Source organism: Colobus angolensis, unplaced genomic scaffold (assembly GCF_000951035.1).
Source record: "Colobus angolensis palliatus isolate OR3802 unplaced genomic scaffold, Cang.pa_1.0 Scaffold71, whole genome shotgun sequence".
Classification (NCBI taxonomy): domain Eukaryota; kingdom Metazoa; phylum Chordata; class Mammalia; order Primates; family Cercopithecidae; genus Colobus; species Colobus angolensis.
The window spans coordinates 10453191-10468766 of record NW_012120821.1 but is presented as its reverse complement, the minus strand read 5'-3'; the positions used below and the strand labels follow the sequence as shown (position 1 = coordinate 10468766).

The window sequence follows — 15576 nt, the reverse complement described above, 5'->3', positions numbered from 1 at the left end:
CAGAGGTGGGTGGATCACCCGAGGTTAGGAGTTCATGACTAGTTGATCAACATGGTGAAACCCCATCTCTACTAAAAAAAAAAAAAAAAAAAAAAATAGCTGGGCATGGTGGCATGAGTCTGTAATCCCGGCTATTGGAGATACTGAGGCAGGAGAATCTCCTGAACCTGGGAGGTGGAGGTTGCAGTGAGCTGAGATCATGCTATTGCACTCCAGCCTGGGCAACAAGAGTGAAACTTCATCTCAAAAAAAAAAAAAAAAAGAGACTCTCCAGAGTAAGGCACATTTGACCTAGAGAAGCTGGCTGTGGTGTAAGATCATCCCTTTCTGCAAAGCATTTATCCAGTCAGCAGTGTCAGGTGGCAGTTACAGCCCAGGTTGCCTCTGGCCTGGGTGCTTAGGGGGTTCAGAAGGAGTCAGTGGAAGTCAAAACAAGAGGGATCTAACCTACTACATAATAATCTAAACATACAAACTTTTAACTATTTTCAGACTAAGAGATTACCTTCTATAATCACCAATCTCTCAGTATTTACAAGCTAACAATTCTTTCACCTATTTTTATAACTGCTATGCATTCTGGGAACACCACAATTGACATATGGAAAAGGAAAAGCCCTATCCTCTTTTTATGAGTTAAAGGCTAATTTGGTCCCCCACTTCATCCTTGGAACGGTAGCTCCATTTCTATGCTAGCCTAGATGGCCGTGTTTTGCCCCTATGATTCCTTGCAGCATATCTATGGGCAGAGGGAAGACAATTGTTGAGTTTTTCTCAGCAGCAATGGTGGTCAGTGTCTGCAGGTACCGGAGCTGAAGGGCTGCAGGAGATTCAGTGATGACCATGGAGGCTTCTTTCAGAGCCCTGGATGCATTCATTTCTCCTTCGGCTGCAATAACCTATGGACAGGTGAAAGGAGAGGCTGAACTGGAGAAAACCACATGGTGACACGCAGCACTCTTTAACCTGGGGTACGTATACCTCGGGCGGTCCACAAAACTTTCCAGGGTGTATGCCAGAAGAGTTTTAAGGAAATCGGTTTCTATATACTCAGTTTTCATATGCTTCTTTTTCTAAAACTGACTTGCCTGAGTAGTGCCTGGATCAACACATTCTCTTTTTTTTTTTTTATTTTTTCTTTGAGACGGAGTCTCACTCTGTCGCCCAGGCTGGAGTGCAGGGGCAAAATCTTGGCTCACTGCAAGCTCCGATTGCCAGGTTCACAGCATTCTCCTGCCTCAGCCTCCCAAGTAGCTGGGACTACAGCCTGCCACCTCGCCTGGCTAATTTTTTGTATTTTTAGTAGAGACAGGGTTTCATCGTGTTGGTCAGGATGGTCTCGATCTCCTGTCCTGGTGATCCGCCTGCCTCAGACTCCCAAAGTGCTAGGATTACAAGCGTGAGCCACCATGCCCAGCCAAGACATTCCCTTTTACTAGAGCCTTTCTCCCATTTTCCAGGGTAACAAACAAAGGGATAATTCAAAATACTGAGCAGGATTGAGAAAGCAAGTAACTTTAATGACTGCATGCAAATCCTTTTGCAAGTCAGGAGGATTTCCAATTCTCTGATGAGTACCTTACTAAACTGAAAGCTGACAGGTCATTATAAATATTTTTTGGTGAAAGACTGTGATATGATTCTTTTAGCACATAAATTCAAAGGGAGTGCTAAGAACTGTATGATACTACTTTAAGCAAAACTTCCATTTCCATCTACTTATTTATGTAAATAAGGTTTCAAAGTCCGTATAGCTATAAAAATGAAAAATAGGAATAAAACTGATGCTGAATCCTGTCTCATTCTAGCATTAAACAACAGCCATCTATACATGTACGATTTAATTCTCATTCGTCTTATGAAGACAAGCATTTCTAGTAAACATCGACTTCTTGTACTGGGTGCAGTGGCTCACACTTGTAATCCCAAAACTTTGGGAGGCCAAGGTGGGCAGATCACTTGAGGTCAGGAGTTCGAGACTAGCCTGGCCAACATGGCAAAACCCCGTCTCCACTAAAAGTACAAAAATTAGCCAGGCATTGTGGCAAGCACCTGTAAATCCAGCTACCTGGGAGGCTGAGACAGGAGAATTGCTTGAACCCGGGAGGTTGCAGTGAGCCAAGATCATGCCACTGCACTCCAGCTTGGGTGACAAAATGAGACTCTGTCTCAAAAAAAAAAAAAAATTGACTTCTTATTTAGGAGAAATTCTGAAATGTTTGTGGAACCTTGTTTTTAGTTACAGGAAATTTTTAAAAATTAATTCTAATTCTAAATGTGTTGCAGTAAGTTAATAAAATAATTCATGACAAAATATACGTTAGGAAAAGAATCTGGGGGAAATGAAGGTGCAATAAAAAACTTAGGTTTAAGAAGAAGAAGAAAAAAAAACAATAAAAAGCTCCTGACCGTTAAGAGTTTACTTACATTATTTTTAATGGATAACTACATCATTATTATTTCTCACTGGGTACATTTAAAAGAATGATGTTAACAGTTTTATTTTAAAATGTCAATATTTACAACATGCCATGAATTATATTCTTGGCAAGTACATAAATTCAAGATGAAAATTTTTACATGCCAATTTAAAATGTTTGATAGGCTTTATAGTTTTTCTAAATTCTGTAAGGGGTTTCACAGGCAAAAAAGTTTGAAGATCACTCGAGCAGTGGAGAGAACAGGAGCTCTGGAGTCAAATGGACTTGAGTTCAAATCCCAAATCTAACATTTACCAGCCGAATGTCCTCAGAGAGGTTACTGAACATCCTGAACCTCAGTTTCCCATTCTTAAAGCAGACTAACATGTACTTCAGAGGACCACTTGTGAGGAAGACAGAGAAAGTACATAAAGTGTTAAATGAATAAAGGGGGTTATTACAGAGGAATGGCAAGACCTGATTTTCGTGTCCAACTATGCTTTAAAGCACAAAAGATTCAAGGTAGTTACTTTAATTCATAATCCTAGGAGAAGGAAAGGTATTAAGATACCATAATTATCAATATTTAAAGTAGTTTCTCCAGGTTATTATCCTCACTTGAATCTTGAAAAATTAGTGGTCCATAATACTGCATGAATATCAGAATTGGAGGCAATGGTCTTATGCCCAGTGAAATTTCATTCACTTACATAGCAAAATTTGGGGGCCTTAAGCCCTGTGTAGGAGAAGCTAGGGACAGAGTGGAATCCCTAGCCTTCTTCAGCTCCTGGTCAGGTAGGGAAGGCAGACATAGAAGTAGATCATTTCATTCTGGTGTCATAAATGCTGACAGATATATGTACAAGGCACAGTGCTAGCACACAGAAGAAAGAAACTTTTCCAGAGGGTGACGTGGTGAGGTTATAGAAGTTGAATATTAAATGATAAAATGTTTGCTGTTTAGAAAAAGACGAGGAAGAATATTTTAGGCAGAACACATGAAATGGTAATGAAGTATAAAAATGGTATATTCCAGAAAACTGTCAATGGCTGAATACTATGGCAGGAAGAGGGGAAAGGTGAGGGATGAATGGGGCCAGGTTCTGAAGGGCAGTGACGGGCCAGGGTGTTTGGTCTTCATTCTGTAGGCAATGGGAAACTGCAGAACGATTTTAAGCAGATAAGTAACCTCCATCAGGTCTAGTGTGAAAAAATTCTCTGATGGATGTCTGAGGTTAGAAGAGAAGGCAGTGAAAGCTGCTAGTGGGACTGCTTTAGAATGGGTGGTGTGATTCACAGGTGGTAGGGACAGAGAATGAAACGGTTTGGGAAGCTATTCTGCCTCCCCGAAGGAGGGCGAATCAATGGAATTTGGAAACCGGTAGGAGGAGGAAAGGGGGAAAGAGGCTGAGACCCAGGTTTCTAGGTTTTGGTTGCATAGGTTAGTGCCATTAATGGAGATAGGATACAGAATACGGTACTCACTGAGAGAAAGCATCTAGTTTATAGGGTAAAAACCTAATTTATCACAGCCATGCATCACATCCTGCAGGAACAAGGGTCAGCTCTGCTCAAAGAAAACCACAGAACCGTATTCCAAGGTAGGCACTAGAGAGATACATCAGCAATCCCCTGCTATGACAGCAGTAGGCTCTGATTTTTTCCATATCATCTCAGATGTCCAATTAGGCACTTTTTTCTTTGGACATGGACCGGCTGAAAAGACATCTCATATCCCACCACCAATCAATACACAATTGCTTGGCTGAGAAGCCAGACCCAACGGGCTGGGCACACATTTTGTTCATAGAAAAGCCACACTGAGCAAGCTGCCAAAGATGAAACAACACCACCGGCTTTGTCTAAATACAGGCCAAGTACACTCTGTTGATAGGATCTTAGAGAGCAAAGCAAGCTATTTGTGGGTGTGCACAGCTTTTGTCGAATGTGTAGTAATCTCATAGCAATCAACATTTTATATTTACAGAATATCATTTTAAAGTCTGGCATTTTCATGTATGTCAAATTGGTGCTACCTGTCCCTTCTGTAGACCAGGTGGTCTGGGCAGAGGAAAGGGCAGAGAAAGGTGATCTGTATTTCTGCACTCCACCCTCTCAATTGATAGACTTCTACACCCAGAAACATGAGCCCAAAAGCATGTGCCAGGTGTTTTCTGAGAGTTATGAAAAGGAAACAAAAGATGATGCAAACACAAAAGAGATTACATTTCAAGCCACTAAAAGCTGTTCTAAACACTTTAAAAACCAAACCTAACATACAGAGAAACACATGGGAGAATCTGTCCTCTTCTGGGACTGCTTTCTTTCACTCAAATTATATGTGTGAGCACTTACATTCATTCTCTTTGCTATGTAGTATGCCTACGTGTGAATAAACCAGACTTCATCCATTCAGCTAGGAATGGACATTTGGGTATTCTATAGTTTGGCTCAATGTGCTGCTGTGAACATTCTAGTACATGCCTTAGTAAACATATGAGTGCATTTCTGTTAGATTCATAGTTAGGAGTTGGAGCTGCTGGCTCATAGGGTATACAAATGTTCAGTTTGAATAGACGTTGCCAGACTGTTTTCCAAAGTGGTTGTATTAAGTTACACTGCCATCAGCGGAATATGAGAGTTCAAGTTCCTCTCTCACCCACACTGGGTTCTTTTCCGTTCTTTTCAGGCCATTCTGATAGCTGTCTAGTGTGACATCTGCTTATAATGTGAATTTGCATTTCCCAGATGGCTAATGAACCTAAGGAATTTTTCTGTAAAGTCTCTTAATCTTTAGTTTCTTCCACTCTATCTCACCTTTCCCGTGCAATTTATTTGTTGAAGAAACCGTGACCCCCCTATTTTCCATGAGAATTTCCAGACAATAAGCCTATGGTTGTTGCAGGGTTACTGTGTTTTACAGAAGGGCTAGGCTCACTGTGATTCTATGTGTGAACTCCAAGGCAGTTGCTGCCCGGGTTCATGAGCCTGCTTCTAGACTAACCCTACAGCCCCGTCCAAATGGGAGTATGGCAATTCACAATTCTAAGCGGTTTCTTCTCTCTTTTCTTACTGTTATAAAGGGAAGATAGAAACTTTCTTTCCAAACTCTTAAGAATGCTATGGAAAAGGCTCATAGCCCATCCTGGGAAGTCAGTCCTAGAGGAGGCAGTGAGGAGCAGAGGGGAATTCTAATTTCCACTGCCACTAATCAACTGTGTGACCTTGCAGATGTCACTTAACTTTTCTGGGCTTCAGTTTTTCCTTTGAATAGTGGAATGGCAAACAAGTTTCATTTTTTAAAACATTTTTATTATTTAATTTTTAATTTAATTTAATTTTTTTGAGGAGTCTTGCTCCATCACCCAGGCTAAAGTGCAGTGGCACAATCTCAGCTCACTGCAACCTCCACCCCCAGGGTTCAAGCAATACTCCTGTCTCAGCCTCCTGAGTAGCTGGGATTACAGGTGCCTGCCACCACGCCGGGCTACTTTTTGTATTTTTAGTAAAGATGGGGTTTCACCACGTTGGCCAGGCTGGTCTCGAACTCCTCACCTCAGGTGATCTACCCACCTCAGCCTCCCAAAGTGCTGGGATTATAGATGCAAGCTCAGCCTCAAGTTTTGTTTTTTAGAGCTAACTCTAAGCAGTTGAGGGTTGTTACCTGGAGTGCTGTAGAAGGGTTCTGAGGCCAAGTCTAAGCTCAGTGGAAAACAGTGCTGTGGTTAATTACTAGCATGGGAATAGCAGGATGGAGTGGTAGCAGCTGGGCTAGGTATTTGCCACCTATGGAAGATAATCTCTGAGGATCCTTTGGGCTGTGACATTCTATATAGTATATGTATGGTACATTCCACTATTCAATCTGGTTTGGAAATGAGGCTTTTGGCTAATAACATATTCTAGTTAAAAGCAATTCCTAATTTTCAAAACAATTAGATGATAGGGCACATTTAATAACATCATAAACATAATTTAATCTTCCAAATGTAATGGTTTTGAAAGAAGGCACTTGAGGGTTCTGCAGTACTATCAGGTTATCATCACAAAGCAACAATGATCATATTAGGCAAACCTAACCATTCTGGTTAATAGAAAATTCTGAAGTCGCAAATGCGCTACTATCCTATTTGATGCTGGCTAAGAAATTATAGTGACCAGTTTGTGGCTTAAAGGGCATCCTAAGAAAAGAACAGGGTTCTGTGGTCAGCCAGTTACCACCAGCTACTACTATTTTCTAACAATAACAAATTGGTTTGCTCCTTGTATCTTGGGAGATTTGTCAAGTCCACAGCAACTCCTCTTATGAAAACTGCTTCTCTTCTTCAACCCATTCACAGGCACGGGGCTGTGGAACCATATTATTATGCTATCTTTGCACTTTGACCAAAGTTGGACCAAAAAGAATCTCTCTTCTGTGAATGTGGAATTAGGGCTGGTCTGTGTTCTTTAGTGTTCACCTGGCAGACATGTAAACCTGGGAGCTAGACATTCTCCACCACAAGCTATCTACAGTGACATGTAGCACAGGAAAGGGAATGACTTTTTCCCTGAACTGCCTTCTGGTTCGTTTTGGTGAGACTTGCCCCTACTTCCTACCCTTGGGTTTGGTGAGATATCCCTGAACTTTTACACATTATCATCTTTAAAGATACTCTTTTCTAGGTTAGGTTAACAAATATTTCCTCAGTGCCTCCCAGAGGGGCCATGCCACCCATGCAGGGCTAAGATATTGGCAGATGATGATGAAAAGAAGGAAGAAAAAAGGCAGATGTCAAAGTAAGAGAATGTAAACAAGAGGAAAAGAGAGAATGAGGAATAGGAAACAGTAAAAGGGAAAAAGATCCAGAGAAAAGAAAAAGAACAAAAAAGAAGCCAAAAATAAGTAAGAGATGGGTGGTATGGATGGAATGATGACCCACTTGCTCCGAAGCTGGAATTGTTAATTTGTCCTTAATAATGAATTGGGAGAATAAAGTATGGTACACACAGTCATAAAAGAATGAGGTAAGTCTATATGTACTGATATGCTCACAGATATTGATATTAAATGAAAAAAGCAGAGCATAGAACAACATGTGCAGTATAACCCTACTTTTGTAAAACAAACAAGCCAGTAATCCAAAACCCTGGTCAAATAAAATCCAAAGGCCGGGCGCGGTGGCTCAAGCCTGTAATCCCAGCACTTTGGGAGGCTGAGACGGGCGGATCACGAGGTCAGGAGATCGAGACCATCCTGGCTAACACGGTGAAACCCCGTCTCTACTAAAAAAATACAGAAAACTAGCCGGGCGAGGTGGCGGCGCCTGTAGTCCCAGCTACCCGGGAGGCTGAGGCAGGAGAATGGCGCGAACCCGGGAGGCGGAGCTTGCAGTGAGCTGAGATCCGGCCACAGCACTCCAGCCTGGGTGACAGAGCGAGACTCCGTCTCAAAAAAAAATAAAATAAAATAAAATCCAAATACACTCAACTGTTAAGAGTTGGGGGGCCGGGTGCAGTGGCTCAAGCCTGGAATCCCAGCACTTTGGGAGGCCGAAACGGGTGGATCATGAGGTCAGGAGATCGAGACCATCCTGGCTAACACGGTGAAACCCTGTCTCTACTAAAAACTACAAAAAACTAGCCGGGCGAGGTGGCAGGCGCCTGTAGTCTCAGCTACTTGGGAGGCTGAGGCAGGAGAATGGCATGAACCTGGGAGGCGGAGCTTGCAGTGAGCTGAGATCTGGCCACTGCACTCCAGCCTGGGCCACAGAGCGACACTCCGTCTCAAAAAAAAAAAAAAAAAGGGTGGTGACCTCTGGGGGAATATGATTTGAAGTTACGGGGAGGGCTTTCACTTCTACTAACTTTACCACTTCAAGATTATTTCAATCTTTCACAGCAAGCACGTTTCACTTTGTTATAATTATTAATAAAAGAGAAAACTCAGTAAGACAAACAAGTTTTAAGAAAATGTTACCTTGGCGCGGGCCTCACGGGATGCTTCTGCTTCTGCAGCCATGGCTCTCTGGAGCTGCACAGGTAGTTTCACATCCTTGATTTCCACACGCTCCACCTTTATTCCCCAGGCATCAGTGGCATCATCCAGAGTAGACTGTTAGGAAGAGAAGACAAGCTAAATCTGCTCAGCCCAGATGCCGACACAGGCTGTATTCACTGGGATTCGGAAGAGATAAGGTGCTGGGGAGAGTAGTGGAGAGACAGTTACTCCACGGTGGAAAGAATGGTGATGCAGGGGCTAGCTCACTGATCCTGATTCTGTTGCTTGCAAGCTAATGCAGCGGTTAGCAAGCTTCTTCTAAAAGGGCCATATAGTGATTGTTTATTTGTAGTCTCTGTCTCAACTATTTAACCCAGGTGTTGTAGTCAAAAGCAGCCACGGATAATATATAAATAAATGGCTGTGGCTATACTCCAGTCAAACTTTACTTACAAAAACTATAGCCTGTAGGCTACAGTTTGCCAACTCCTGAGCTAATGCGACTCTGTGTAAGCCATATTACTCCTTTGTGGTTCAACTTCCTTCCTTTAGAATGTCACGCGAATGAAACCACACATTTATTTCATAGGTTGTTGTGGATATCAAATACGATCATAGATTTTACCCACAACGAAGCATATACAAATAACAAGAATCCAGGCTTACAGCACTCTATCTTTTCTGAACAAGCTATGCTTAACTGAATATCTGTAACTCAAGAAAGACTGGAAAGCACAACAGTTATCATTCATGGGACTCACACACAGAATAAAGCTTTAGGAATACCTACACTATCTTGTAGAATAGCTTCTGTTCTAAACAAAAAGGTTATTATTGATTCTGGAAAAAAATACACACTGAAGAAAATTTTTTTGAAATGTACACATGCGTGTTATTAACTCATGAACCACTAATGTGAAAAATCTCCCCTCCCACCAAATTTAAAAAATTTTACGATGAAGGAAAATAAAAGGCCACAGACCCCCCCACAACTTGAATTAATAAAAGGTTCTCAAACAACCATTGACCCTTTGCTTCATTTTTCAACTTTTGGGAGGTAACAGCATTGACGCACTCCCCACCTGCATGTTGTGTGCGATTTCTTCTCTGTCAGAGAGGATCTGAGAAAGGTTCTTGGTGCCCAGAACATTCCTCAGAGTAGTTTGTGCCAAAAGACGGGTGGCTGAGTCAGCATTGGTGATATTTGCCACAGCCAGGGTTGCATTCTGAACACGGTAATAGACCACACCATCCACGCTAATTGTCACTGAATCCTTAGTGAGGATCTACAAGATGAAGGAAGCAATTTTACATCTGTCAATGGTTTTTTTTTTTTTAACATAACTGTAAGGAATGTTATTCTACAGAATATCTTATAATACTAGCCGATTTTCTTTAGTAAGGCATCATAAAGTTAATTATATCTTTTAAAATTTAATAAAATAAATGTATTTATTCAAGTCCATTAATTCATTCAATCATACAAATAATATTGAGATATCACTCAACAGCAGGCACTGTACTAGGTACTAGGGATTAAGGTAGGAAAAAACTTGGTTCCTACTTTGAAGGAGGTTAGGGAATCAAAGGAAGCTTTTAGGGGCAGCTGTGCGTGGCAGGGGTGATACTGAATTGAATCTTGAAGAAAGGAATACAATTTTTCTGAGGGTGTTGGGTGGAGTGGAAGAACATTCAAGAGAGAGGCACTAGAGAGTCAAGGTTTGATAAACTACAAGTTGCAAAATATTACTGGAACAAAAAGTGCAAGAGGAATGTTTTTAAAGGGCAAGGTCAGCACAAAAACATATTTTACAGCATGCTACATAAAAATGTTAAACACGACATAATTTTGTTTTAAGCTAAAAAGTTATCTGAGTGAGAGGCTCCAGGAAAACAGTTACATCAATCACTTAAACTTACTGGGACTCAGTTATCTTATTTGTAAAGTAGAGATTAATTATAGTACCTACTTTGCATTGTTGCTAGAATTAGTGCCCTAAATACATTCAAGTGCTCAGAAAAGTTCCTGGCACATAAAAGCCGTCATATTATTTCATCTTGCATAACGGTGGTAACTTTACCGAATAAAACCTTGACTTGATTAACTATAATAAGTTAATTTAGCAATAAATAAGCCAGCTGGGCATGATGACATACACCTGTAGCTCCAGCTACTCAGGAGGCTGAGGCAGGAAGAGTGCTCCAGCCTGGGAATTCCAGCCTCTCTCACTGACAACATCAGGCTGGCACCTTTCTACTGATCATTTAAATGTCCTTCTCTCTGTGAAACTTTCTTGACTTACTTGGCAGAGTTAAGCACTCTTCCCTTGCACTTCCACTGCACCTTATTGTAGTGATATTATTTATTCACATTTCTACTTCTCTCTTTGGGTATGAATTTCTTAAGGGCAATTCTTGGTAACTCTAGCACTGACGGAGTGCTTGAAACATAGCGGGTAGTCAATAAATGAGAGATGAACTGAACTGAAATGTGGTCCTGAGAACAGTGACTGATGAGGAGCAAAGGAGTGAGAGTTAGGAGACCTGAACTGTAGTCCCAGCTCTGCCTTCAGGTCCCTGGATGGCCTCTAGCAAGGCTTTTAACCCATTTGACCTAAGGATTCCTCATTTGTGAGATGGCACTAATAATCCTGCCTAATTCTACTCAAATTTCTGTGAAGATCAAATAAGAACATACTTGTGAATGAAGCCCTTTTGAAAGAGTAAACAGCTATGTAAATGGAAGGTAATAACAACGTTACATGGCTGTTTAGCCCTGCCAGACATCAAAGCAGTGATCCTTTTTTAGTAATCTCAAAATACTTCTAACATGGAAGAGAAGTGGAGGATTTATAAATAAATGTACAGTGTATTACCATCTTGTATGAAAACTAATTATTTCCCATGACATGATGGGAAAATGTGTCATTCCCAAATTCTTGCCACTATGACTTTGCCACAGCTTCTTTCTAAAGCTACAGCTTCTCTGCCTACCGTTTATCATCGGCAAGGGTTTATCTCCCTTCACAGAAACTTCACAGGGGATCAGAAAAAGGATTGCTTGCCAAGTTCTAATCTGCTTTGCATTCAGCAGCTTGCAGAAGAGGAAAGAGCCACTGGAAAGCAGAAGCTTAAACAGCAACTCTGCCAGATGTCTGTAATGTTTATAGTGGAAAACGCCAGAATGCCCAGCTACCCTGAAAGAGGCTCCTTCCTGGACTCAATCTTCCCTAAACGATGGGAAAACATACAGGGAATACGGTGATACTCTAAGTCCTGTTCTTATGAGTAAAATGTGGGCAAAATCACTTCTGGCATCACTAACTTCGGGTGGATTATAAAGTCTGACCTCACCCACTTCTTGGATCAGTACCAACAAGGAAGTTCCTAAGCTGGTTTCTGGTATTTGTGACATGAGAAGGCAACATGGCCAGGCTCCATCACCATGCTGAGTATCTGGCCTTTGGCCAGGAAACACTGACAGCATTCTTCTGTCCTTCCCACTTCATGATGTTTTTAGGTTTTCTGTATGCAACGGTTATTATGCCTCCTAAGGACATGGTTCCCAGGATGGCCATCACTTTTTCAGGGGCTATAAGGGAGCTCATGTACAATGCATTTAGCACAGAGCTGTGGAAAAAGCAGCACTATACAGGGAATCCGAAGAGCTCAATTTTAGTCTTGGCTCTGCCACTGTAATTTAGAGGAATTCCTTTGTTTCACTGCAACTATATACTTTCTAGGGATTCTGCCGTGAGTTTCATCTATGATAATATTTGTGAAGTAGTTTGAAAAGGCACAAAATAATCACTAGTATAAAATATTATGTTTCATCTAAAATGCCCAACAAGCAGTTTCTAATTCTTTGGTTTCTAACCAATTTATCTAGAACAAAACCTTAGGAAGAAAAAAATATTGTACTAAATAGGGTTTTCTATCAGAAACCCATAGAAGAGAAACGTGGTAATAAAAATGGTGATAGTAATAACAATGATGGTATTATTATACTTTCATTAGCATTACACTATATTTTCTAATAATAATCCCTCGGTAGCTGTGGCAGATTGATTCTAGGACTCCCAGAGGATACCAAAATCCAAGATGTTCAAGTCCCTTATATACAGTGGCACAATATTCGCATACAATCTATGCACATCCTCCTTTATACATTAAATCCTTTCCAGAGTACTTATAATACTTAACACAATATAAATAGTATGTAAATAGTTGCTATACTATACTGTTTTTTAAAATTTGTATTATTGTATCATTGTTTATTGCTTTTTTCCCCAAATATTTTTGATCCATGGAGCCAACCATATAATCTATGTACATTTTCCTGTATACTTTAAATCATCTGTAGATTACTTATATTATCTAACACAATACCTACACATTACTTCATTCATGTGGATTCAGTGCCATACTTGTTGTATGATAAATTCAAATTTTGCTTTTTGGATCTTTGTGGAGTTTTTTTCCTAATCTTTTCAGTCTGTGGTTGGCTGAATCCCTGTATGCAAAACCTATGCACGCAAAGGGTCAACTGTAATACTAACAGTAAGAACTTATACAGCACTTACTATTTATCAGTCATTGCTCTAAGCACTTCTCAGAACCACCCTATACAGTAGTTCTTACTATTACAATCTCTATTTTCTAGATGAGGAAACTGAAGCACAGAAAAGTTAAAGGACTTGCTTAAGGTCACTGAGCTAGAAATGCTGAAGGCAGTCAAGATCTAAAGCCTATTCTCTAGCCAGGCACGGTGGCTCACGCCTGTAATCCCAGCACTTTAGGAAGCCAGGGCAGATTACCTGAGGTCAGGAGTTTGAGACCAGCCTGGCCAACATGGCAAAACCCCGTCTCTACTAAAAATAGAAAAAAAGTAGCTGGGCGTGGTGGTGCATGTCTGTAGTCTGTTACTTGGGAGGCTGAGGCATGAGAATCACTTGAACCCAGGCGGCAGAGGTTGCAGTGAGCCAAGATCACACTACTGCACTCCAGCCTGGGCAACAGAGCAAGACTCTATCTCAATTTAAAAAAAAAATTTTAAATGAATAAAGCCTATGTTCTAACTATGCTGTCCCTCATTATAAAGCACTTTCACACATGATATCTCAGTTATTCAAAGAAAACCTTACCTCCTGAGGAGGAATATCAAATGAAATAGTTCTCATGTCCACTTTGATGAAGCTGTCAGTGCATGGCAGAATAAAAAACAAACCTGCAACAAAGATACACACATTATACAGACACAGCAACCTAATCAGTTCACTTCTCCATTCACTTTTAAGAAGATCAACCTAACGAACAGAAAAGTCATCAGTTCATCTTCATGAATGAGCCAGAAGCCAGGTACGATAACGTTGATTCCTCTTGCTTACTTCCCACATTTGACTGTCCCCACTAAAGTCTGTGGAGTTAATTTCCTTAATCCACTGTTGCTATCACTCTTCCCCCCACTGCCCCACCGGGACCAATGCAATCATTTCCCAGGCCATCCTTCTATTTTTTGTAGTTTCTCTCCTATAATATATTTCCTAAGCTGCAAGCAGAGCAATCCCCTCTAAAATACAAACCCTGCCCCACGCATGGTCCTGCGTTAACTCGCCTTTGTTCCCCTCTTCAGCCACTTCCCCTCTCTTCACACCCTGCCCTCTTGCTGGACCATCTACTTGCAGTTTCTTGAATCTGCAATACTCTCCTCTTTGTTGCTTTGTGTATGTTGCTATTTCCATTGCAAACACCTCCTGTTGGTTAACACCTTTCAGACCTCAAGACTCAGTCAAGATGTAACTTCCAGAAAGACTTGCCTCAGCCTACTACTAGTTTGGATCAGTAACACTTCTCGGGTTTTCTCTTTTCTCACAGCTCTCTGTGAGTACCTGATCATAATACTTATCACATAGGATTGTAGCTATCTGTTTCATTGTTGGTCCCTACCACTAAATAGGGAGATCCTTGAGGGTAGGGACTGTGTTTTAGTCTCCCTTGAATTCCCAGAGCCTGGAACACAGTAGGAGCTTAATTGAAGTTTGCCAAATAAATGACTGAAAGTCTTTCTTTGGTAGAGATTCTCATGCTCAAATTTGTATAGCTGTACTATTCTTGGCCTAAGTCGTAATCTTACCAGCTCAAATGGGAAGGGGAGGGGAAGGGTAGGAAGGAAAGGGTAACAAAAGACTGGCTAGAGCCACTGCTATTGTTACACAACTTCTGCTACATGAACTATTTTCTAAGACAGAGCAGAAGAGGCCCTCATAAGGGAAATCACATCAATAAAAAAATTTTAGGCTGGGCACGGTGGCTCACATCTGTAATCCTAGAGATTTGGGAGGCTGGGGTGGGAAGACTGCTTGAGGTCAGGAGTTCAAGGCTGCAGTGAGACATAAGCATGCCACTGCACTCCAGCCTGGGTGACAGAATGATATCCTGTCTTTAAAAAAACAACTAAATAAAAATAAAGAACCTCAGGTTTCAGATCAACAATCTAGAATCCCAGTACTGACCAGGTCCTTTGGCTCCTCCTTGTAAAATGCGACCCAGTCTAAAGATGATGGCTCTTTCATATTCTTTTATAATCTAGAATAAAAACATGAATGATAATTTAACATGAAGAGTACAAATATTTACATGCATGGCTTCTTAAATATATATTTCTGCTCTAAACAGATCAGATGCCTCATCTTTTTTCTTTAGATCCAGATCCTATCTATAAATCATATGTTCAATGTTTACCTTCTCAAAGCATATTTATTATATTCTTACTGATTACAAAAGCAATAGATATTCACTGTATAAATTTAGGAAGGACAGAATAGTATACAGAAACAAATCCATAACCTCACTCCTCAGCTAACATTGTTATTCAGTTACTCATGCAGGCCAGGCACGGTGGCTCACGCCTGTAATCTCAGCATTCTGGGAAACCCAGATGGGCAGATCACGGAGGTTAGGAGTTCAAGACCAGCCTGGCCAACATGGTGAAACCCCGTTTCTACTAAAAATACAAAAATTATCTGGGTATGGTGGCGGGCACCTGCAATCCCAGCTACTTGGGAGGCTGAGGCAGAAGAATCACTTGAACCTGGAAGCTGGTGGTTGCAGTGAGCTGAGATTGCACCACTGCACTCCAGCCTGGGCAACAGGGTGACTCCGTCTCAAAAAATAATA

The 15576-nt window shown here is 41.1% G+C and overlaps 1 protein-coding gene across 3 annotated transcripts in view; it reads right to left on the bottom strand.

Annotated features, from left to right (window-relative positions):
* The window catches only part of STOM (stomatin), a 35401-nt gene that overhangs the window by 4079 nt on the left and 15746 nt on the right, over positions 1–15576 (bottom strand). The window contains exons 3-7 of one of the 3 annotated variants that reach the window (XM_011927389.1): positions 14913–14985; positions 13545–13627; positions 9483–9686; positions 8380–8514; positions 98–899 (exon numbers count right to left, since the gene is read on the bottom strand). In XM_011927389.1, the coding sequence (XP_011782779.1) occupies positions 693–899; positions 8380–8514; positions 9483–9686; positions 13545–13627; positions 14913–14985 (702 nt within the window). In that variant the 3' untranslated portion in view covers positions 98–692. Of the gene's footprint in view, positions 1–97; positions 900–8379; positions 8515–9482; positions 9687–13544; positions 13628–14912; positions 14986–15576 lie in introns of those variants that run through there. The other 2 variants (XM_011927390.1, XM_011927391.1) reach the window with 2 other exon arrangements.